We start from the raw sequence: 23821 nt of genomic DNA, 5'->3' as shown, positions 1-23821 counted from the left end.
TTTATCATTCCACACATGCATATGATTTTTCCACTGAATCGCATATTCTAGGATCATAGCAGTTATAACATAGAATATAAACTCTTTACTATGAATATGGAAATATAATAGTACAAATAGTATTGCCTCTAGGGCATATTTCCAACAGTTTGCCCTCGTCATTGTCAATGTTGCCGATGCTTTCTCCCCCTTTTTTCTATTGTCCAAGAAGTGAGAGATAGATGGGAGAGGAGAGAGCAAAGGGTCATTTTGACTCTAGGGTGCATGTGCTCCCTAACGAATAGTAAATTCAAGATAAATAGTAAATAAATTCTGATTTTTTGTAGATATTCTTGTTAGTGTAACAAGTGTGCTTGCCAATTTTCATGCGAAACTGGATGACGGTGCTTCGGCGGTGAAACAACAAAAATAGTGTAACATTTGGAGTTAACATTAGTTGTTTGACTTGTTTTTCTTTGCACATATCAAAATAATTAAGCTTTCCTCCTAAAAAATTGGAGTTAAAATTTTGTTGTGACAATGAACACGTGTATTTTTTTTCAAATTTATTTGATATTTGCAAAAAGCTTTTTTTGTGGGTAGGAGCATATGCTCCCAAGAGCTGTATTGGATTTCTCGATGAGAGAGAGTTTTCTGGTAGAGGAGATGGGCACCAGGGGGAAGAAGGCGGTGGATTCCTCGGGAAGGACCATGATAACCGGAGGCAAAAGCAAACATGAACTCGATTAGACAAAGGTCACCGAATTAGAACCAACCTATGGTTGGATGGTTAGGAGGACATTGGTATCCCCAACCCACCAGGGTTGAAGTCCTACACTTGACATTGGTGCTCACATTATTCAAGAATTTATTTCAGGCTTCCAGTGATGTTCATTCAGTAGGAGGAGACATTCCAGTCGACTGCGAGGCATTAGTGGTGACTTCGTAAATTCTCAAGATATTATGCCGGCTCAGTCTCTTAGAGGTGCTCAGAGGAGTATGGTGTGTGTGCGTTCGTTCATATGGATGAATGTATGCTCGTGTATGTGAGCGGCTTCAATTGTATTTTATGTTTTAAAAAAAGGGTCACCAAATTACCAGCAACAACCAGTAAAAAAATAGCATCACGTGTCAAGCAGGTAACAGCAGTTACCCGACATTGCAAATGCATAACGTGCATGCTAGCTTAGCCACAATTATTCCTGTATACAGAACACAAGTGAGAGTAACTACACCAGGTAGTAAGGAAAATGCATCCTACTACCAGGTGTAGTTACACCCATTTCTCATAAACTACCATGTGGTAGTATATCGGAAATTGGCAATGGCTCCTAGGTGCATATGCACCCATTGTCTAAATACACATTTTGAAAAGTTAAAAAATTTCGAACAAAAATCCCGTGTGTATATCTGGACATTCTATGTGCGTGCACAAAGTTTTCGGTGAAAATATATATTCTACTTTATTATTTTTAATATGTTCATATACTATATCTAAGATACTCCAAAGTGAGTTATATGAAAAAATTGCAAGTGAGCTTGTAATTATATTGTATTTGTGAAATACGTACATATTTATACGCGAAATGGAGTATGCACAAAATATGGTACATACTACAAAAATGTAGTATACATATACTACCTAAATATTCTTAGATACTACATACTACGCGTACATACTCTCTGATATGATAGATACTACCTATAACGTATGAAACAAAATTGGGAGTAACTACACCCGGTAGTAGGAAAATTATATGGTCATGCTATTCGTCACCCTGGGTGACGAATAGTTATTCTTCACCCACTATATTTTAACATCAATACATCGTATTTTTAGGTTCCGTAAATTTGCTCTTACTTCATACGTAAAAAAAGAACGTAAGAAAAATTGTTACCGCGGTAAAAAATATTTTATGTTACCTAAAATTACAAATGTAAAAACATAAGGTAAAATATACATAAAATGCAAATTTTCTAGACTTAAAACCTATATTTTTGCTTTCTTATGCCAAATTTTATGTAGTAAAACCGATATGAATGTATATATATATTTATTTATCACCCAGGGTGCAGAATAAGTTATTTTTCACCCGAGGTAATTTTAGGTCGTTTCATAAATAAATTACGTTTAAAATAAAAATAGTTACATTCAACTTGATTCACTACGTAAAATTTGGCATAAAAAACAAAAATATAGGTCATAAGATCAGAAAAAATGCATTTTATGTATTTTTTAAGTATATTTTTACGTTTGTAATTTTACGTAACATAAAATATTTTTTACGGCGACTACATATTTTCTTACGATCTATTTTTACGTATAAAATAAGACAAAATTTACGGAACATAAAATTACAGTGCATTGCTATTAAAATAGAGGGGGTGAAGAATAACTATTCCTCACCCAGGGTGACGAATAGTCAATCCCGGGATGGAAAATCCATCCTACCACCCGGTGGTAGTTACCCAATATGTCTCATATACTACCATGTGGTACTATATATACTATTTTATCATTTTAAATATATTCGTATACTATATCTAAGATATTTCAAAGCAAGTTACATTAAAAAATTGCATATGAGCCCATAGTTTTTGTTATATTTGTGAAATACCTACATATTCGTACGTAAAATAGAGAATGCTCAAAAGATGTTATATACTACCTAAAAATTAGTATATATACTACCTAATCATTATTATATACTACATACTACACGTACATACTCTCGATTTCGACCGATACTATATACAACATACAAAACACAAGAGGTGGTAACTACCACTACTTGTAGGAAACATTTGTCATGTATATATAGGGTCGCGCTATTCGTCACCCTGGGTGAGGAATAGTTATTCTTCACCCCCTCTTTATTTTGACATCAATGCACCGTATTTTTACGTTTTGTAAATTTTGTCATATTTCATACATAAAAAAAGAACGTAAGAAATATGTACTCGCCGCAAAAAATATTTTATGTTACATAAAATTACAAATGTAAAAACATATTGTAAAACATACATAAAATGTGATTTTTCTGATCTTATAACTTTTTTTAGACCAAATTTTACATATTGAATTAATGTGCATGTAATTATTTATATTCTAAACGTAATTTATTTAGGAAGTGATCGTAAGATTACCTCGGGTGAAGAATAACTTATTCTGCATCCTGGGTGATGAATAGTAACATATATATATATATATATATATATATATATATATATATATATATATATGTGTGTGTGTGTGTGTGTGTGTGTGTGTGTGTGTGTGTGTGTGTGTGTGTGTGTGGGGGGGGGGGGGGGGAAAGCAAAGCTATTGTGTTTCCCTTTAGAGATGGCAATCAGAGCCAGACGTTCCTTGTTGGGATCCGGTCCCCCTACTTTCCCTCTTTTCATTTTCTCTATTTTAGATGGTTGATTGTTATTTCCCCTTGTAGCTAAAATGGGGCCATGGTCCCCTGTTCATAGGCCAGTAGAACCAGTGTCCAACTGGCAGGGAGCCAGTCCTCAACCCGCTTCGCATACGGTTCCAGCCCACGAGAGGCTCCACACCGCCCACGGTTCCTAGCCCATGAGAAATGCCTCACTTTTTTCCGTCAATCATTGTCGGCCGCATATACTCCTCCCGTGTGGGCAGACAGCATCACAGCGGTCATGAATCCCCACCACCCCTACTCTATCTTGATGGAGACGACTCTCCTTTGTGTAGTCTTTGTTCCCGTCGAGGCCTCACTTGGAGAAGCTGCTCCAATCGGCGGGATGTGGAGAGGGAACTGAAGTACGTGAGCGCCTCGACCTCGAGGTCGACAGCCCGTGACAAGATGTGTTGGGATTCGCCGCCATCACGACCTAGACGGCGTTTGGAAGCCCCGGCCGACGAGCTACAGCGTGGCTGGCGCCACCCGCACTGCTCGGCCTCCGCCTCCACATCGCCATCGAACATCATCTCCTGCTCCTCCCCACCTCTGTCCCCCGTGGATGCGGACGCTGTTCACCACATCACCATCCTCTCCGGTGAGTTCAGCGGGATCTGAGTACCACCACTTCTCTTTCCTCGGACGAATTTGAGTGCTGCCGTCCCCATTGATGCTGCAGAATCTAAGTGTTGACTCCTTTGTGCAGGTTGGAGATGCGGCTGGACTATGATCCTTTGGTGGTGGACGACTGCAGTTGTGATTGCCTTTTTTACTTCCTCTTCTTATGTATCAGTTGTGATGTTCTTCCCTTTTTGTCTTGTAAGCAGAGTAGTTGGCTTGTTGCTGCCTGTTTCAGAAGGAGATCCTTTTCCTGTTGTTGTTGTTGTTGTGCGTCCACCCATGTTGTGGATCATTCCAGGTTTGTTCTTTCCCTTCGCTATCTTCGTTTGCAGTTGGATTTCTTCGTTGCTCCTTTTATCTGATTTTTTTGCGGGGTCCTTTCTGAACTTTGTGATGGTTTTCTTCCAAGTGATTCCTTTTGAACTAAATCCAGAGGGAGGCCCCCTACCATTTTTCATTTCATAAAAACAATAGCGTGCCTCGTTCGGGAGAGCAACAACACTTTAGTAGCCTAGCAAGCCTATCCAGTAACTGAAGGACAGGTGCAACCTGTATTGAGCATATGCCCTCATTTTTCAATATGTGGGCCAACTATAGTCCAACAAATGCTAATGTCAACTGTATCTGACGCGGACGAGGAGCTCGCGGGAGCTCACCCCCCTGAATCCACACGTACGTTATTGTCTTGGGATGGCTTCTATAAATGCAGTTTAATTTTGCTTTGAACCTATACGCAGTAGATACTTGCTGGTATACATTGAATCACATTTATTAGGCCCCCACGAATCTGTTGTGTACTTGTGTCACATGTGAGCTAGCTCAGCTGAGGCAAAGTGGATCGATATCACATTCATGGCTATCAAGCGGGGGCAGGGTCAGAGACTCGGTGCACGCGAGCCATGCGCAAGCCAAGGTCCAGGACGCCGGCCACGACGACCAGGGCAAGCACGGTGTACATGGCACCGTTGCCGAGGCGTAGCATGGCCATACCGAGTTTTATGGCGACGGGGATGACCGTGACGCGGACGAGGTTTGCTAGGAAGCGGTGCCGGCAATGATGTGGTCGCTGGCCGCCAGAACGCAGAACATGGAGTCAGCGCCTAGGGCAGACGTGGTGCCCAGAACGTGATAAGCACAGCAACGACGGCTACCTGGCTTTCTCCACACACACACACGTTGTCACTGGCCTCCAGAACGCAAGACTTGGTTCCATGGAGGACGTGGTGTCGCCGTCCATGGCAGCACAGGGTCGCCGGTCATGGCAACCTTGATGGGAAGAATCAGGTGTCCTGGGTTGTGGGGAAGAAGGGGGAAGGGCAGTAATGGGAGGATGAGGAGCGGGGGTGCTGAATTGATGCTGGGTTGGTGGGCGTTGGTAGTTGTTGCAGATAGCGCGTGGAGTTCGTTTGATACGAAAACGCTGGAAAGCTATACATGGTGCAAATTCATCTAATACATACGACCTTAATATAGTGGCTGGGATCTCAAGACGAAATTGAATGGGAGCGATTCCAGTGGGCGTAGTCCAAGACACTTTCGCAACTGTATCCCGCTTCTTTATTTTTTTGCGTACGTGTTGTCCAAATTGTCACGATTTTCAGCAACCTTTCTAAGGGAATACCCTCGGAATATTGAAGATCTATTTAGTTACTCTAAACCGCAGAGCAAAATGCGCCACTTTTTCCTGATCTGCACAGCCGAAAGGACATGCATCGTTGTCCAGGATTCGTTGTCCAGGAGACAGCTGACCCTTTGCTGCAGTGGTGCACAGGTAAACCTCCTTTGGCCCCCATCTATTTCTCTAAATCAATGGGCACTTGTTAAATTGTGTGGTGTATGTGTATGAGCAGGACTTTGTGTCCAACGTTGTTAACGCTTTGGACTTGTATTAGCAGTACTTCTTTTCTAACTGCTTTGTTACTTTTGTCTGACATGGATGATTAGCAGTACTACCCCAGAAAGGATTCGAGGATGCCACATAGTACAAAAGCAATGAATTAAGAGCTGAATCTGACGAGAAAGATTCACTATCAGAAGAAAAGTAGTGTGAAGCGGAAGAAAATACTGAAAAATAAAGCAGGCTTTGACTGATGCAAGCCAAATTCAACCATGACCTGTTTTACTCAATTCCTTCTGCTGGCAGAAAGCCCAGGATGTGAGTTCTATTGAGTTTCTTTTTCTAGAGCTTGTTATTTAGTCCAATGCGACCCAAACGGATGTCCGCTTCGTCCGCTTTTTCTCTGTCTGGGGTAGCAAAACGGACATGGCCGTCCGTTTCGGTCGTGCACCCATCAGTTCGCCCAACGGGCACGGCTCACCCCAAAACGTTCGTGTGTTTTGGACTTGCATTTGTGCAAAAAGAAAAAAGGCCAAATAGACTTGCAAATAATACGAACTCATAAATATAAACATTAAAAGGCCAGACGGCTGCAGTACCCAAGTTCACCATAGTTCATAATTAAACTAAAACTTCAAAAAAGACATAAAACTTGATAAAAATGTTCGCCGCCGTTGCCGGTGAGGCCACTGTCGTCTCTAGAAGCCGCCCTTCTACTCGTTGTCGTCCCGGTGAGGTCGACGTACGGAGGTGGCTGGCAAAGGTGGGCTGGCGGCCCCTGCCAGACCGGAGGCGCCGGCGGCGCCTGCACTACCTCCTCCCGTGGCTCCTGCTCCGGCAACCGCGGTGGCGTGGCTGACCATGTGTCGACTCCCACCGAGTCGGCCATTTCCGCCGCGGTGCAGGACCAGCTCCACCGCTGGCCCTCGAGGCGAAGGTTCCACGCACCGAGGGGCTGCACCACCCGCACCTCCTCCTTGACGGTGATCCAGCTTCGGGATGGCCACGTTGATACGTCTCCAACGTATCTATAATTTTTTATTGTTCCATGCTATAATATATTCTGTTTTGGACATTAATGGGCTTTATTATACACTTTTATATTATTTTTGGGACTAACCTATTAACCGGAGGCCCAGCCCAGAATTGCTGTTTTTTGCCTATTTCAGAGTTTCGCAGAAAAAGAATATCAAACGAAGTCTAAACGGAATGAAACCTTCGGGAACATGATTTTCGGAACGAACGTGATCCAGAGGACTTGGACCCTACGTCAAGACATCAACCAGGAGGCCACGAGGTAGGGGGCGCGCCTACCCCCCGAGCGCGCTCTCCACCCTCGTGGGCCCCATGTTGCTCCACTGACGTACTTCTCCCTCCTATATATACCTACGTACCCCCAAACTACCGGATACGGAGCCAAAAACCTAATTCCAGTGCCGCAACCTTCTGTACCCGTGAGATCCATCTTGGGGCCTATTCCGGAGCTTCGCCGGAGGGGGCATCAATCACGGAGGGCTTCTACATCAACACCATAGCCTCTCCGATGAAGTGTGAGTAGTTTACCTCAGACCTTCGGGTCCATAGTTATTAGCTAGATGGCTTCTTCTCTCTTTTTGGATCTCAATACAATGTTCTCCCCCTCTCTTGTGGAGATCTATTTGATGTAATCTTCTTTTGCGGTGTGTTTGTTGAGACCGATGAATTGTGGGTTTATGATCAAGTTTATCTATGAACAATATTTGAATCTTCTCTGAATTCTTTTATGTATGATTGGTTATCTTTGCAAGTCTCTTCGAATTATCAGTTTGGTTTGGCCTACTAGATTGATCTTTCTTGCAATGGGAGAAGTGCTTAGATTTGGGTTCAATCTTGCGGTGTCCTTTCCCAGTGACAGTAGGGGCAGCAAGGCACATATTGTATTGTTGCCATCGAGGATAACAAGATGGGGTTTATATCATATTGCATGAGTTTATCCCTCTACATCATGTCATCTTGCTTAAAGCGTTACTCTGTTCTTATGAACTTAATACTCTAGATGCATGCTGGATAGCGGTCGATGTGTGGAGTAATAATAATAGATGCAGGCAGGAGTCGGTCTACTTGTCTCGGACGTGATGCCTATATACATGATCATACCTAGATATTCTCATAACTATGCTCAATTCTTTCAATTGCTCAACAGTAATTTGTTCACCCACCGTAAATACTTATGCTCTTGAGAGAAGCCGCTAGTGAAACCTATGGCCCCCGGGTCTATTTTCCATCATATTAATCCGCCAACACTTAGTTATTTTTATTGCCTTTTACTTTACTTTGCATCTTTACCATAAAAATACCAAAAATATTATCCTATCATGTCTATCAGATCTCATTCTCGTAAGTGGCCGTGTAGGGATTGACAACCCCTTATCGCGTTGGTTGCGAGGATTTATTTGTTTGTGTAGGTGCGAGGGACACGTGTGTGGCCTCCTACTGGATTGATACCTTGGTTCTCAAAAACTGAGGAAAATACTTACGCTACTTTGCTGCATCACCCTTTCCTCTTCAAGGGAAAACCAACGCAGTGCTCAAGAGGTAGCACACGTCACCGGCCGTCGAGAGGGCCATGGCAGTTTCCATGCCGTCCCACTGCCGCTCGTCGTGCGTGTTCATGGAGTCCTCCATGACATGCCGCCTGATCCTGGTGTCCTCCTCGTCGGTCATGGGTGGCGGCGGTGGAGGCGACGGAGATGGCGACGGCGAGATGTCGTGCACACGCCTACGGCCACGCACTTGGGGCGGGCTGTGTGCACGAGCCCGTGGGCTAGGAGGGCGACCAGCAAAGAAGGACCGCCGCCACAGGTCGTGCTCGTTGCGGAACCACGTGTCCCACAGCGGCGAATCAATGGCGTACCTGGCGTCCTGGAGGAGATCCGGTGGCAGGTGGGTGCGACGACGGCTGATCTCTTCGCGGCGGGCACGACTGCTCACCGGCACCGCTGGGATTGGCATGCGGTCCACGGAGAGATGCCAGCAGTTTGGCAAATGGACATCTCCCCACGGGAGTGGCATGGACGTCTCCCAGTACCAGCGGCAGACGTTGACGTGGATGTACTACCTGTTGCGATCGCCGGCCACCGGTGGCGCGATCTGAAAGGCGGGCAGAGCAGGTGGTGCGGGAGGAGAAGGTGGTGCGGGCGGCGCGGATCTGCTGGAGCGGCGTCGACCAGAGGAGGAGCCGGCCTCATGCGCTTCCCCTTGCTGCTCCAAGGCTATCCCATGGCGCCGGCGGGGAGGTGGGCGAGTGGGGGTGTGGCAGCGCTGGCTAGGGTTTGCTAGACCTGTCATGGCTCGAGGAGACAGGTCGGCCAGGAAATGGAAGCTGTGGACTGGCCGGTCCACGGCAATTTAAGAAGGACGATGACCCTCGTCGTGTGACTGACTACCGGGGCCCGCCGTTCGTGTGCATTGAATATGGGCGGTGGAGGTAGGTGAAAGGCCACCACGCGTTCCCAAGGCGGACACCGAGCATGCGCGTGCCCGTTCGTTCGACGTCCGTGTGGACGCAAACCGGGCGCATGTTTGCGCTGGAAATGGGGCGGGCCGGACGCCAAACGGATAAAATTTGAGGATGCGGTCGCGCGTTAGGCTATGTCAACTGTCCGTTTTGGTCAAACGGACGCACGCGGACAAGATGGGGTCGCGCGTTGGAGGTGGCCTTATTGCTCACAGTGCACAAAGTTTCACCCTGTAATATGGAAGCATTACGTATATGTTTGTAATCTTTTGTGGAATGAACTATTTGAGTGGAAAACTCCCTTTTGACTAGGCGACTAGCTGTCATGGAAGGTGTTTTGTTGCTTGAAGATTAGAGCGATTGATGTAGACATTGCTTGCCAGGAGAAGCCAATGTTAGTGCAAGTTTTGAAAGGCAGCAACACCAGCATCTACGGTACCTGCGTTGGATACCTCCGTGAAGTAAGAAGACTAGAGCGGTCAGGGATGCTACGACAGCTTTTTCTTCATTTAGGTTTGAGTACTCATATCAGCAAAAACATGTAAATGTGGCATGAAATAGAAGTCTAGAACCTACAATACCTTAGCCCCTATACATTTGTTTCCGTGGAAATCAGACAACATTAATGGGTAGTACGATGGAAATTTTAGGTGAAGGAAATATACCCTAGAGGCAATAATAAAGTTATTATTTATTTCCTTATTTCATGATAAATTTTTATTATTCATGCTAGAATTGTATTAACCGGAAATTTAGTACATGTGTGGATACATAAACAAATAGAGTGTCACTAGTATGCATCTACTTGACTAGCTCGTTGAATCAAAGATGGTTAAGTTTCCTAGCCATAGACATGAGTTGTCATTTGATTAACGGGATCACATCATTAGAGAATGATGTGATTGACTTGACCCATTCCGTTAGCTTAGCATTATGATCGTTACAGTTTCATTGCTACTGCTTTCTTCATGACTTATACATGTTCCTCAGACTATGAGATTATGCAACTCCCGAATACCGGAGGAACACCTTGTGTGCTATCAAATGTCACAACGTAACTGGGTGATTATAAAGATGCTCTACAGGTGTCTTCGATGGTGTTTGTTGAATTGGCATAGATCGAGATTAGGATTTGTCACTCCGTGTATCGGAGAGGTATCTCTGGACCCTCTCGGTAATGCACATCACTATAAGCCTTGCAAGCATTGTGACTAATGAGTTAGTTGCGGGATGATGCATTACGGAACGAGTAAATAGACTTGCCGGTAACGAGATTGAACTAGGTATTGAGATACCGACGATCGAATCTCGGGCAAGTAACATACCGATGACAAAGGAAACAACGTATGTTGTTATGCGGTTTGACCGATAAAGATCTTCGTAGAATATGTAGGAACCAATATGAGCATCCAGGTTCCGCTATTGGTTATTGACCACAGATGAGTCTCGGTCATGTCTACATAGTTCTCGAACCCGTAGGATCCGCAGGCTTAACGTTCTCTGACGATTTGTATTATGAGTTATGTGATTTGATGACCGAAGTTTGTTCGGAGTTCCGGATGAGATCGGGGACATGACGAGGAGTCTCGAAATGATCGAGACGTAAAGATCGATATATTGGAAGGCTATATTCGGACATCGGAAAGGTTCCGAGTGATTCAGGTATTTTTCGAAGTACCGGAGAGTTACGGGAATTCGTATTGGGCTTGAATGGTCCATATGGGAAAGGAGAGAAAGGCCTCAAGGGTGGCCGCGCCCCTTCCCCATGGACTGGTCCGAATTGGACTAGGGAAAGGGGGCGCCCCCTTCCTTCCTTCTCCTTCTCCCTTCCCTTTTTCCTATTCCATGTGGGACGTGGAATCCTACTAGGACTAGGGAGTCCTAGTAGGACTCCACACTTTGGGCGCGCCCTATGATGGCCGGCCTCCTCCTCCCTCCATCATTTATATATGTGGCCAGGGGCACCCCATAAACACACAAGTTGATCCTTGATCTCTTAGCCGTGTGCGGTGCCCCCCTCCACCATAATCCACCTCGGTCATCATGCCGTCGTGCTGACGAAGCTCTCCATCGAAACTCTACTGGATCGTGAGTTCGTGGGACGTCACCGAGCCGAACGTGTCCAGATCGCGGAGGTGTCGTACTTTCGGTACTAGGATCGGTCGATCGTGAAGACGTACGACTACATCAACCGCGTTGTCATAACGATTCCGCTTTCAGTCTACGAGGGTACGTGGAGAACACTCTCCCCTCTCGTTGCTTTGCATCACCATGATCTTGCGTGTGCGTAGGAATTTTTTTGAAATTACTACGTTCCCCAACATTAGGGTGGTGTGATTTTCGTTGGAGCAATCTGTCATACCGCCTTTGCTATGGCTGCAACAGCTATGGGCGTGTTTGGTTCCCTGGGTAGCTACAGGCTGCATTGCACGAGGGGTCCTGGGTGAGCTCAGCCTAGTTGGCCGATGCAAGGACGAGCAGAGATGGGTGTTTGGTTAACTTGCATCATATGGCTGCACCTCGTGTAGAGGAGATGACCATCTTCTGAATTTTGCTAGGCTTGCCAAATCATCGTTTGCTACTACAGCGACAGAGGAGATGGCTAGCATATAATCTCCTGCGCTCGAGCCGCCAGCCATGGCCAACATTGCACTACTCCAGTAACTATCTCGCATACTTGAACTGAATCATGACACACTCGATGATGCAGCAGCACGGGACGACGAGATCCGAAGCGCAGCGGCTCTAGACGGCAGGATCCAGCGTGTGGCGGCGCGAGGCTGCAAGATCTGGTGTGCGGGGGCTTGACGAGGGCGGCGGCGCTTGGTCGAGGACGGAAGCAGCGGAGGACGGCGGGGCTTGACGAGGGCAGCGGCGGCTGCTGGTCGAGGACGGCGGCGGCTTGACGAGGGTGGCAGCGCTTGGTCGACGAGGGCGGCGACGCTTGGTCGAGGACGGCGGCGGCGGAGGACGGCGGGGCATGACGAGGGCAGCAGCGGCTGTTGGTTGAGGACGGCGACGGCTTGACAAGGGCGCCTGCAGAGTGCTTGGTCAGAAGAGAACGAAGGGGAGAAGAAAAGCGAAGGAACGCGCCTGCACGCGAGCTACGCTCAATCTCTGCGTTTCCCTCAGCCTGGCTGAGAGGCCTCTTTTTGCATCCACTAGGCCAGGTTGAAAAGCCCATGCAGGATACCAAACAACGAAAATTTGCATGGTGGATGTGAACCACATGCAGCACAGGGAACCAAACACCCCCTATCCGTATGGTTCCATAGTGGACTAGTGCAATATGATCAAATGGTTGCGTGCCACAGCACATGCTTCTATCATTGCTTAGCTGCATCCTGCCTTCTTTCGTTTATGATCTCGTGAGTGCATTTCTCCATGTACAAGTACATGCCCCATTGCTACTTGTTGACGAGACTAAGATATACTCCCTCCGTCCGAAAATACTTGTCGTAGGAATGGATGCATCTAGATACATCCATTCCTACAACAAGTATTTCCGAGTAGTAGGAAATAAAACAGGATGTACGTACTTGAAGATACATCATCGCTCACTTCAGCAGGCATGTGCATGGTCCAAATTTGTGGTACAACATTTTCACCCCAATGTCATCTAAACCTACCAACTAAATAGTTCATTTTTTACATTTCAAATTTATGTATATAGTAGTTTTGTAATTATATGTTTTCAAATGTGACTCACTTGAAAAGGATCAAAATCTATGTTACCGGACATTATTTGGAATGAGACAACACATGCGTCTCCTCAATGGACAAAGTGACATGGTCCTTCAATTGCAGTTTATGAAGAGTAAAAGCAGAAAGTAATGCTAGTGTACCAAAATGGTAATCTTACAAGTAGCAGACTAAAACACTAAAGAGGGCAGTACACTGGCACCAACATGAAATAATGGTCCTGCAGCGTTTTGTTCATATGCGGGCCCAGCCGACCAAGATCGGTCCTCCTCGAAGGGATCGAAAACCGCCCGATATCAGATCTGCTATCTACGCCGTCGGAGATTCATCAATGCAGGAGCGGCGCGCCGCCTGCCTCCACCTGGCCACTACGACTCCAGGCCCGGCCCCCAAGGCCACACCACCCCCACTGTCCGTGGTGCGCCGCCGCGATGCACTCCCCTGCCCTTGGTCATTTGACGAGAAGAAAAATCAAGATTACATGAAATTTGGCCCCAACGGAGAACCATGCATACCCTCCCAAGGGCACCCTTTTTATGTGCACGAAAGCCTTCTCTATAAGTTGGTCGTTGCACAAGAACCTTCATTTTACAGTGTTGAAACCGTGCATATCCAACTGAGGGCACCCTTTTTCTGCACGAGAGCCTTCTCTATAAGTTGATCGTTGCACACGAACCTCAATTTTACATTGTAATGTCATGTCAGCTTTCCAATTGATTCCATAGCCCGTTCACTATGTGTCATCACATCGTTAGATTAAACATAACCACCTGCCCCCTTTTCTTTGCAGTGGACGTTGCACCCACCATCATCACTATAAGGCGGACGTTGCACTTACTGACACCATTCGAATCGTGTGTGTTTTTCATGATGTGTGCCCGCTAAATCTGATGTCAAAGGACTAGAGATGGATTAGCGATAGATAGCTAGATATAGTATCACTACAATGCTTACACAAGAACTTCCATTTTACATTGTCGGAACCATGCATACCCACCTGAGACCACCCTCTTTTGCGCACGAGAGAGCCTTTTCTATTAGTTAGTCGTTGCATAAGAACCTCTACTTACATTGTCAGAACCGTGCATATCCACCTGAGGGCACCCTTTTTTGTGCACCAGAGACTTCAATATAAGTTGGTCGCTGCACAAGAACCTCAGTTTTACATTGTAATACCATGTCATTTTTTCAATTGATTCCATAATCCATTCACGACATGTCATCGCATCGTTAGATTACATATAACCACCACACCCTTTCTTTGCAGTGGACTCTGCACCCACCATCATCACTATAAGGCGGATGTTACACCCACCAACACCATCCGACCTCTGTGTAAGTTTTTTATGATGTGTGCACGTTAAATAAGATGTTAAAGGACTAGAAAGGGATGGAGCGATAGAGCTAGATATACCATCATCGCAATTCTTGCACAAGAACCTTCATAGTTTATTGTCGAAACCATGCATACCGACATGAGGGACCCTTTTTTGGTGCATGGGAGCCTTCTCTATAAGTTGGCTGTTGCACAAGAACCTTCATTTTACATTGTCGGAACCGTGCATATCCACTCGAGGGCACCCATTTTTTTGTGCACGAGAGCCTTCTCTATAAGTTGGTCATTGCACAAGAACCTCTGTTTTACATTGTAATGCCATGTCATTTTTCCAGTCGATTCCATAAACCATTCACAGTGTGTCATCGCATTGTTAGATTACATATAACCACCACACCCTTTCTTTGCACTGGACTTTGGTGGGCGTTGCACCCACCGACACCATTCAACCCTGGTGTAAGGTTTTATACTACGTGCGCATTAAATCGAATGTTAAAGGACTATAGCGGATGGAGCTATAGATAGCTAGATAAATCATCATCGCAACGCTTACACAAGAACCTCCGTACTTCATTGTCGGAACCATGCATACCCACCCAAGGGCGCCCTTTTTTGGTGCATGAGAGCCTTCTCTATAAGTTGGTCTTTACAAAAGAACCTTCGTTTTACATTGTTGGAACCGTGCATATCCACCCGAGGGCACCCTTTTTTTGTGCACGAGCACATTCACTATAAGGTGGCCGTTCACGCCCCATGTAAGTTTTTTAGAGATGCATGCACACTAAATCAGATGTTAAAGGATTAGATAGAGAGAGGGAGCAGGAAAAAGGTGGCCGTTAGATTACATATAACACTGCACCCCCTCCCCCTCTCTCTTCTTTGTGTGTGTCTAGGTGCTAATGCTTTCGACATGGTCACCACCCTCGGCGAGCCGGTCCATCCGAATATCCATGTGTCGGCCGCAGAAGCACAACTACCATACGTAGTCGTAGTCAATGCATACACCTACCTTGGGCCTCATGGCAACATATGGAAGCCTCGAAGTCCACATCTTTTCTAAATGCATGTATGCAGGGGGGCGGCCTCATCAACTTCTCCTCCCACACCCGTACACATCTGGCCACCCTCGCTCCCTCGCCGGCGAAAAAAACCCTAACTAGCCCGCGCGTCCGCCATGGGGTTCTTCGACAACAAGGGCAAGGGCAAGTGCAAGCTCGACGCTGGCGCTGACTCATTTCGCGCGCAATCGTCGCCGCTGGAGAACTTAGCATGTGCCACGAGCGGGGAGGGCTCGCTGGCCACGGGACCGGCTCTACATGCCGGTGCACCATGCGCAATACCATTGGCAGTACCGCGTGCCACTGTCGTGGCCCAATGTCAACCTCCCCATCGCTGGCACGTCAGCCCCCACCGCATCCCGGTGCCGACGGTACCGCGATCACTGCGCGCACACCCGGAGGAGGTGCTTAGGCACCGTACCCTCCTGACGCCCGAGCAGCACCGCGACCTGGCGTACGCGCCAGACTCCCCGAACTAGGAAGTATGGTTCACAACCGAGCACGACATGTGCCGCCGCGGCGCCGGGTGTGCACCACCCCCCTCGATGGTTGCATAGGAGGACGAGGAGGAGGCGACGGCATACCAGGCCACACTCGAGGAGGTGCTCCAGCATGCCACGGAGGAGTCCCAATGCGAGGAGGATGCGCGCTAGCCAGGCACGGAGGAGGCGCTGCAGCTGTTGGCGGCGGGGGAGTGCGTCTACCCTATGCTACCGCCGCCTCCGCCTGAACATGCGCCGGCCACGCCCATGGCAGAGCCAACGGAGGCCGCGTCGGAACCACCCGCCGTCAAGGAGAGGTACGCATGGACTGGCGTCCTCCGCGAGCGGGTGAGTTGTGACGCCCGGATAATTAGGCTATAGTAAAACTCTGCTAACGATGCCACGTCACCTCCGTTACTGTTGCTAATCTCGCGTTAGTTCAAAACGATTCAAATTCAAATTCAAAATCCAGCAAACAATAAAAGTTTTCAAATATTAAAAACTAAAATGTTCGGGTGAACCAAATATTGCATAGGTAATTATGGTGGAGGAACCACACTTTTATAAAATGCTTAAGTACTCTAAGATGAATAAAACAGTAACATAACCAATTTAATAAATGTCTTTTATTATTTATAAAATGTTAAGCTATTTTATTTAGGGTTTAAACTTTTTGTGGCTGACGTATAATTAGTGATAATAAATTAGGTGCAACTTTTTATGTTTTTAAAAAACTAAAATGAAATGAAACTAGAAAATAGAACAGAAAAGAAAAATAAATAAAAGTAAAAGAAAACAAAACGAATAAAAAAAGGGGAAGAAAAGGAAAGCACCCCCCACTGGGCCACGGCCCAGCAGGCCTCCAGGCCGCCCGACCGGCCCATCAGGCCCAACCAGCCACCCCCACTCCCTTATCCCCTCTCGCACGAAACCCTAACCCCCACTACTCCCAGTCGCTCGCCTCTCCCATCCCCCTCTCGTTTCCGATCTGGATCGGGAAGGGGAGCGATCCCGCCCCCCTTCGCCGTCACCATCGCCGCCCGTCGTCATCGACCACCGCCGTCGCACGAGGACCCGAAGCCGCCTGACACTGCCCCGCCGTCGCCGCGTCCCCGTCCTCCTCCCCATCGGATTGCGCCCGGCTCCTCGACGCCGCCCCGTCGTCCTCATCACCGTCACCGACCCGACCCCGGCCTCGTCGTCCCCGTCCTCCTCCCCGAGCTTGCTGCCAGTCCCCTACGAACCGTCGTGAGCGCCCCGTTCGCCTTCCCCTCCTCTCCCTGCTCCCGCACTCCGCCTCGCCCCGCCCGCGCTCACCGCGCCATGCTTGCACCCCTGCTCCTAGTAGCTGCTGCTCAAGCTGCCGCAGCCGTGGCCTGGCCGATCGCTCGCGCCCCGCGCGTGGCCACGCCCCCTGCTCCCCTCGCCCCGCTCTACCGTGGCCTTGCTCCGCCGCGTGCCACATTGGTTCCGCCTCGCTGCTGCTCCCCCTCACAGTGCGCGCGCGCTCGACGCCGCCCTGCCTACCCCTGCTGCTGCTCATGCGTTGCGCTGCTGTTGCGGCTGCAGCGGCGGCTGCTACTGCCGCACAGCCGTGCCCTCCTGCGTCGCCCGTCTCGCTCTGCTCCCTGTGCCGCCCGCCGCCCCCGCCGCGGCGCGCTCTGCCTCGCCGGCGCCGTGCCGCTGGCCGCGCCCGGGCTCGCCCCATCGGGCGCCTGCAACCGCGCCCGAGACCCGTGCCCGTTCGCCCGCTAGGGCTCCCCCTGAGCCACTGACCTTGGGGCCCCACGCCCAGAACGTTATTAAAAAAAGAATTAAAAATAATTAATTAACTAATAAAAATAATTGGAATATTAATTAACTTAATTAATCATGTTAATATTAACTAATTAAGATTAATTGACCTAATAACTAATTAACCTAATTAACTACTGTTAATTAGCTAACAGCCCCTGACAGGTGGGACCCACCTGTCAGGTTGACCAGGTCAACGGTCAACGTTGACTGCTGATGCATTAATTAAATTTCGAATTAAATTAATTTATTAAATTCTAAAAATAAATTAAATCTTTAAAATTTAATATAAAATAAACCGTAGCTCGGATGGAAAAACTTTGTACATGAAAGTTGCTCAGAACGACGAGACGAATCCGAATACGTAGTCCGTTTGTCAGCCACACGTTCCTAGCATAGCGAACATGGAACTTTCACCTCCGCTTCATCTGCCCGAAAACACGAAACACCGGGAATACTTTCCCGGATGTCCCCCCCTTCGCCGGTATCACCTACTACCGCGTTTGGGCACACCTAGCATCACGCTTTGTCATGTCATGCATCGTTATGCATCTGTTTGCATTGTATTCATTGTTTCTTCCCCCTGTTCTCTCCGGTAGACTACGAGACCGACGTCGCTGCTGGTGCCCCGACCGACTACGCTGTTGACGACCCCTCCTTCTTGCCAGAGCAATTAGGCAAGCCCCCCCTTGATCACTAGATATCGCCTATTCTTCTCTATACTATTTGCATTAGAAGAGTGTAGCATGTTACTGCTTTCGGTTAATCCTATTCTGCTGCATAGCCTGTCATTGTTGCTATAGTTGTTACCCTTACCTGCTATCCTACTGCTTAGAATAAGATGCTAGTTTTTTGCATCAGTGGCCCTACATTCTTGTCCGTCTGCCATGCTACTACTGGGTCGTGATCACTGCGGGAGGTGATCACGGGTATATACTATATACTTTATATACATGACACATGTGGTGACTAAAGTCGGGTCGGCTCGTTGAGTACCCGCAAGTGATTCTGATGAGGGGGCTGAAAGGACAGGTGGCTCCATCCCGGTAGAGGTGGGCCTGGGTTCCTGACGGCCCCCGACTGTTGCTTTGTGGCGGAGCGACAGGGCAGGTTGAGACCACCTAGGAGAGAGGTGGGCCAAGCCCTGGTCGGCATTCGCGGATACTTAACACGCTTAACGAGATCTTGGTATTTGATCTGAGTCTGGCCATTTGGTCTATACGCACTAACCAGCTACGCGGGAACAGTTATGGGCACTCGACGTCGTGGTATCAGCCGAAGCTCTTCTTGATGTCAGCGACGGAGCGGCGCGCGCCAGATTGGACTGGAACGCCTGCTAGGCTAGGTCTGCTTCCGGCCGCCCTCGCAACATGCAGGTGTGCAATGGGCGATGGGCCCAGACCCCTACGCGCATAGGATTTAGACCGGCGTGCTGACCTCTCTGTTGAGCCTAGGTGGGGCTGCGACGTGTTGATCTTACGAGGCCGGGCATGACCCAGAAAAGTGTGTCCGGCCAAATGGGATCGAGCGTGTTGGGTTATGTGGTGCACCCCTGCAGGGAAGTTTATCTATTCGAATAGCCGTGTCCCTCGGTAAAAGGACGACCCGGAGTTGTACCTTGACCTTATGACAACTAGAACCGGATACTTAATAAAACACACCCTTCCAAGTGCCAGATACAACCCGGTGATCGCTCTCTAACAGGGCGACGAGGAGGGGATCGCCGGGTAGGGTTATGCTATGCGATGCTACTTGGAGGACTTCAATCTACTCTCTTCTACATGCTGCAAGATGGAGATGGCCAGAAGCGTAGTCTTCGACAGGATTAGCTATCCCCCTCTTATTCTGGCATTCTGCCATGCAGTCCACTGATATGGCCCTTTACACTTATACCCATGCATATGTAGTGTAGCTCCTTGCTTGCGAGTACTTTGGATGAGTACTCATGGTTGCTTTTCTCCCTCTTTTCCCCCCTTTCTATACCTGGTTGTCGCAACCAGGCGCTGGAGTCCAGGAGCTAGAGATCCCGAGGATGATTCTGCATGGAGTTCGACTTCGAGGAGTAGTTAGGAGGTCCCAGGCAGGAGGCCTTGCCTTTTCGATCGTTGCTACTTTTGTGCTAGCCTTCTTAAGCCAAACTTGTTTAACTTATGTCTGTACTCAGATATTGTTGCTTCCGCTGACTCGTCTATGATCAAGCACTTGTATTCGAGCCCTCGAGGCCCCTGGCTTGTATTATGATGCTTGTATGACTTATTTATGTTGTAGAGTTGTGTTGTGATATCTTCCCGTGAGTCCCTGATCTTGATCGTACACATTTGCGTGCATGATTAGTGTACGATCGAATCGGGGGCGTCACAAGTTGGTATCAGAGCCAACTGCCTGTAGGAATCCCTCTTTCCAACTCCTTGGCCGAAGTTGAGTCTAGTCATTGCTAAACTTTTACTGACATGGCTGTGTGGCTTACGGGCCCACGTCGCCATTGGGTGGTATTAGGATCTTTTACTCCTTGTCTATACTCTGGGACTCTGATCTCTCTTCTATTCGGGTTAAGTGAGTTTTGCTAAATCTAACATTAGGATCTCGTTATCACTTTCACCCGGAGAGCCCCTTATTACTGATGATCGTCTGCTGCACGTGAAGACCCTGAAGATACTCTCCGCTGATAACCCGAGAACTTGTGTTCATCGCTTTTGCAATTACCTTTCATCGATAAACTCCTATGGATAACAACGTACACTCGCCATTCATACAATGTTTCCCAGTTGATCTTGTTATTACAAGATACCCCGAAATTCTCTCTGTTGTTCCGAGAATCCTTTGAGCTTACTGCCTTGCTGTTCTTTGTCACCTGAATACCCCTACGGATAATTCTCGCGCTTATCGAGTATCTGCTCATCCCCAGTTGATTCAAGTATTTCACAAAAGTGTTCAAAATACCATTCGATCTTCCGAAAATCCTCAGGAGTCTTTTGCTCTTGAAATTCTTGCTTACTTGCATTATGATTAATCTTAAGTCTCGTAATCTTATTGGCATCTCTTGTCATTATCATTTTGAGTCAGTTGATTCAATCTGTTGCGAATGCTCGCAATCCTCAATCAGAGCCTAGAATTCATCCTTCCGGCTCAGACGTCATTTGAAACGTGAGCTGGTTCTCGCCAATCAAATTTTCGTCGATTTTGCCCCTATGTCTATTGAACTTATCCATCCTTGATCAGAGCGTCTGTTTCTGATCCTTCGCTTTGTAAATCATAATTCCTTTGCAATTGAGCTATAAGTTACTTAGTTGTTTCTATAATCCAAGGTCCTTGCATTGATTCTACCTCTGGTTGTGTGCCGATACTCACATCAGATCCTTTATGGACCATCAGAACCTTGTTGGATTTTATCCGACAACGTCCTTCATATTCAATCACTTTGGAAGTTCTTTCCCTGATACATAATGCCTTCAGTAAATTGTATCCTCTCGTTTTGTCACCCATGCTCTACTATCGAGCTTGAGTTATTTACCCCTGAAGCTTGTGGTATATGTTTCCACGATGCCCCGATGGGTTGAACCTATGCCTTTCATAGTATGTGTGAACTCAAAAGTTTTCATGAGTCATACTCTTCTGGTATTTTGCCAGATAAAAAATTTCAACACTACAACTTCATCAAACGCGAGAAGTGAATGAAAGGGTATGCATTGGAGAAGTGGGAGTCGACCTTGAACTTTGTGTTCATGCCCATGGACACGATGTAGATCCTATCATAGAAGCTTCTTGTAATAATAACTATTTCCTTGATATGATATCGTCTAGTATCTGTGTATTGATCCTTTTGCAATCGTGGTTCCAACCATGTTCTCCTTTAAATACCATTTCTCGTGCAAGTTTAAGCACTTGTCCTCTGTAGAGCAATACCCCCGTCCAACCTCTACTTTGGTCTGTCATCGAGTATTACCCCCCTGGTATCTCGAGAATGCCAAGGAACTACTTAACTTCTTATGAGTTCTTCATCAACTAATATTCTTGCCGATTCCAATTTTTCCAACGGGTTCTGAGTTGTTAGAACCCCTTAAGGACACCGATAAGTGAATCAATTCCGCACTCCGATTCAATAACTCTAAGTAATTTTTGTTGCTTACGAGTTTAATAATACTTCAAGTCATTCCTAGCCTGCTCGGCTATGTCATTATCGTGCCGAATTTAACTGTGCTACCTGGACCTTTCCAGCGCACAAACTTCGACAATGAGCTAATCTTACGTTGATCTTCCTCGTCATATCATTCTTCCTTGAACAACAAGCTTGATTTCAAGTTTGTGTCGTACCCATGATTCCAATAACCTTTTTGCTTCATCATTCCGTTGACTTGATGTCATCGCCGATCAGTTACATCTTCTCGAAACCTCTTGACAAATGTGTCAGGATCATCATCAACATTCTGTGGTCTTCCAAGATATCTATCGAATTCTTGATGAGAAATACCATCCTTTCCCCTCGATGATTGGTATTAACATCGACAACATTCTTGCATTCCCTCCAACACAAAACTTGTTCTTGTTTTGTGTTATACCTTGAGTTCCTTGTTATCCGAATTATGTTATGTTCTACCTTGAAGTATTACTGTCTTTTATGGCAAGGATGTTGTGAGGATTGCTCCACATCTTAAGAATTCTTGGTGTAATGATACTTCTCACAAGCACCATTCTTTCTTGATCCCCGTATTGCCTAACCGGGAATATCGACAAGTGAACGATGCTGCTTGGACTCCGTAATTCAAGCAACCCTGTTGCATTGAAGTTAATGGTCGGCCGTTCATTCTTAGACTATTGATTATTGGATCAACATTCTGACATTGATCGTGCAACCCAACCCATATTTCGGGTGTACCTTTCAACCAATGTTTACTTGCGTATGTTTTCCTCAGGCATACATCATTATATCATTTGATCTGACAAATGTTATCTCCTTGTTCACATGATTGTGGAAATCCATGTTTTTGGAAATCTCGAGGAATTGTCGCTGAGTCCATCAGCCACCCCCTCATCCTCTCCTTGGTTTAATGATGAACCCTTGTTCGGAACTCGCTCTCATAGTTCATTTCCCGAGAATCTTACAATGTCATCTCGTCAAATTGTGTCACGCCTTTTCTTCTCAGGCATCCTGAGTCTGAGATACCCTGACACCATCAGATCTGAATCTCGGTCAGATATGATGGTTGGAATATATTTCCAAGAGTTATAACAATGGTCTTTATGTGACCCGGTAAGGTGATGTCGTGCCTAGCACACCTGGCCGGAGGCCCTATTGTTATAGTTTCCTTTTTAACAAGGTTATCCATTTTTTTCATGAGGAAATTGAATGCCTTGTGTAATAAGTTTATCCTGATGGATCCTTCGTGTATCCGAAGTCCGACCTTTGCTTGAATACCATGTCAATGCTATCTCGAAGCATGTATGTGGTACTCCTATCATCAATAAGAACGCTTGAAGCACAATGCTAAATTTTCTTAATCAAATTATCCAAACATCGTTGTATGGGTAATGCCATGAAATTTCTCTCCCCTTTCCTAACGGGTTTTCTACTTAATATCCTGCCATGGTTATCATGCTCTGCTTGTCCTTGGGAAGGATATACCCCTGAAATATGTGTTTAAACACATTTTCCTTTCCATTGTTCTGTTTGATCTAATAATCGTATTTCCTTTCCATTGTTCTGTTTAACCTTTCTTGCAATCTGACTTAACTGAGCAGTGATAACCGCCTGCTTAGGTAAGCATCTTGTTGTACAACTCTGTCAGTAAGAACCTGTTACTATTGTTGGTGACATTCCGGTAGCCACCGATGGACGAGAACTTTGCCTATTGGTCTGCCTCGTTCAATGAGCAGGAAATGGGTCTCTTCGTTCCCCGCCCTTGGTATCGATGTTGTTGCCGACATAAATGACAGGCTATCCTCTGACATGCCTTGCTTACATGATCACGCAAGACGTCTCCGCCTTCCTACTTTTAACCCACATGGTGGACCCATAACCCACAATTCCACAGGATCGAAACCTGACTCTCCTGTACACCCCGTTGCCAAAGTTGTTCCTCGCGCGTGGCCTCAT

The 23821-nt window shown here is 46.8% G+C and overlaps 1 protein-coding gene across 3 annotated transcripts; it reads left to right on the top strand.

The window, feature by feature from the left end:
• Positions 1–3552: 3552 nt before the first annotated feature.
• LOC123078229 (uncharacterized) lies at positions 3553–6212 on the top strand. 3 transcript variants are annotated; one of them, XM_044500659.1, is made up of 4 exons: positions 3554–4002; positions 4111–4323; positions 5689–5796; positions 5970–6212. In XM_044500659.1, exons 1-4 carry the CDS (start codon positions 3567–3569, stop codon positions 6005–6007), a joined length of 795 nt encoding a protein of 264 aa, XP_044356594.1. In that variant the 5' UTR covers positions 3554–3566; the 3' UTR covers positions 6008–6212. The 3 variants fall into 3 exon arrangements, with proteins under 3 accessions (XP_044356593.1, XP_044356594.1, XP_044356595.1); XM_044500660.1 differs by having other exon boundaries at positions 3556–4002; positions 5973–6212; XM_044500658.1 differs by having other exon boundaries at positions 3553–4002; positions 5689–6212.
• Positions 6213–23821: the final 17609 nt, after the last annotated feature.

Source organism: Triticum aestivum, chromosome 3D (assembly GCF_018294505.1).
Source record: "Triticum aestivum cultivar Chinese Spring chromosome 3D, IWGSC CS RefSeq v2.1, whole genome shotgun sequence".
Classification (NCBI taxonomy): Eukaryota; Viridiplantae; Streptophyta; class Magnoliopsida; order Poales; family Poaceae; genus Triticum; species Triticum aestivum.
The sequence above is the reverse complement of the archived record's forward strand: the minus strand, read 5'-3'. Positions and strand labels throughout refer to the sequence as shown.

What these genes read in the sequence shown, in the direction of transcription:
- LOC123078229 (XM_044500658.1), top strand. Translation starts at nt 3,567, where the DNA reads ATGCCTCACTTTTTTCCGTCAATCATTGTCGGCCGCATATACTCCTCC. An exon ending in CCACATCACCATCCTCTCCG is followed by an intron (nt 4,003 to 4,110) that starts GTGAGTTCAGCG and finishes TCCTTTGTGCAG; the next exon opens with GTTGGAGATGCGGCTGGACT. An exon ending in CATGTTGTGGATCATTCCAG is followed by an intron (nt 4,324 to 5,688) that starts GTTTGTTCTTTC and finishes TCTAAACCGCAG; the next exon opens with AGCAAAATGCGCCACTTTTT.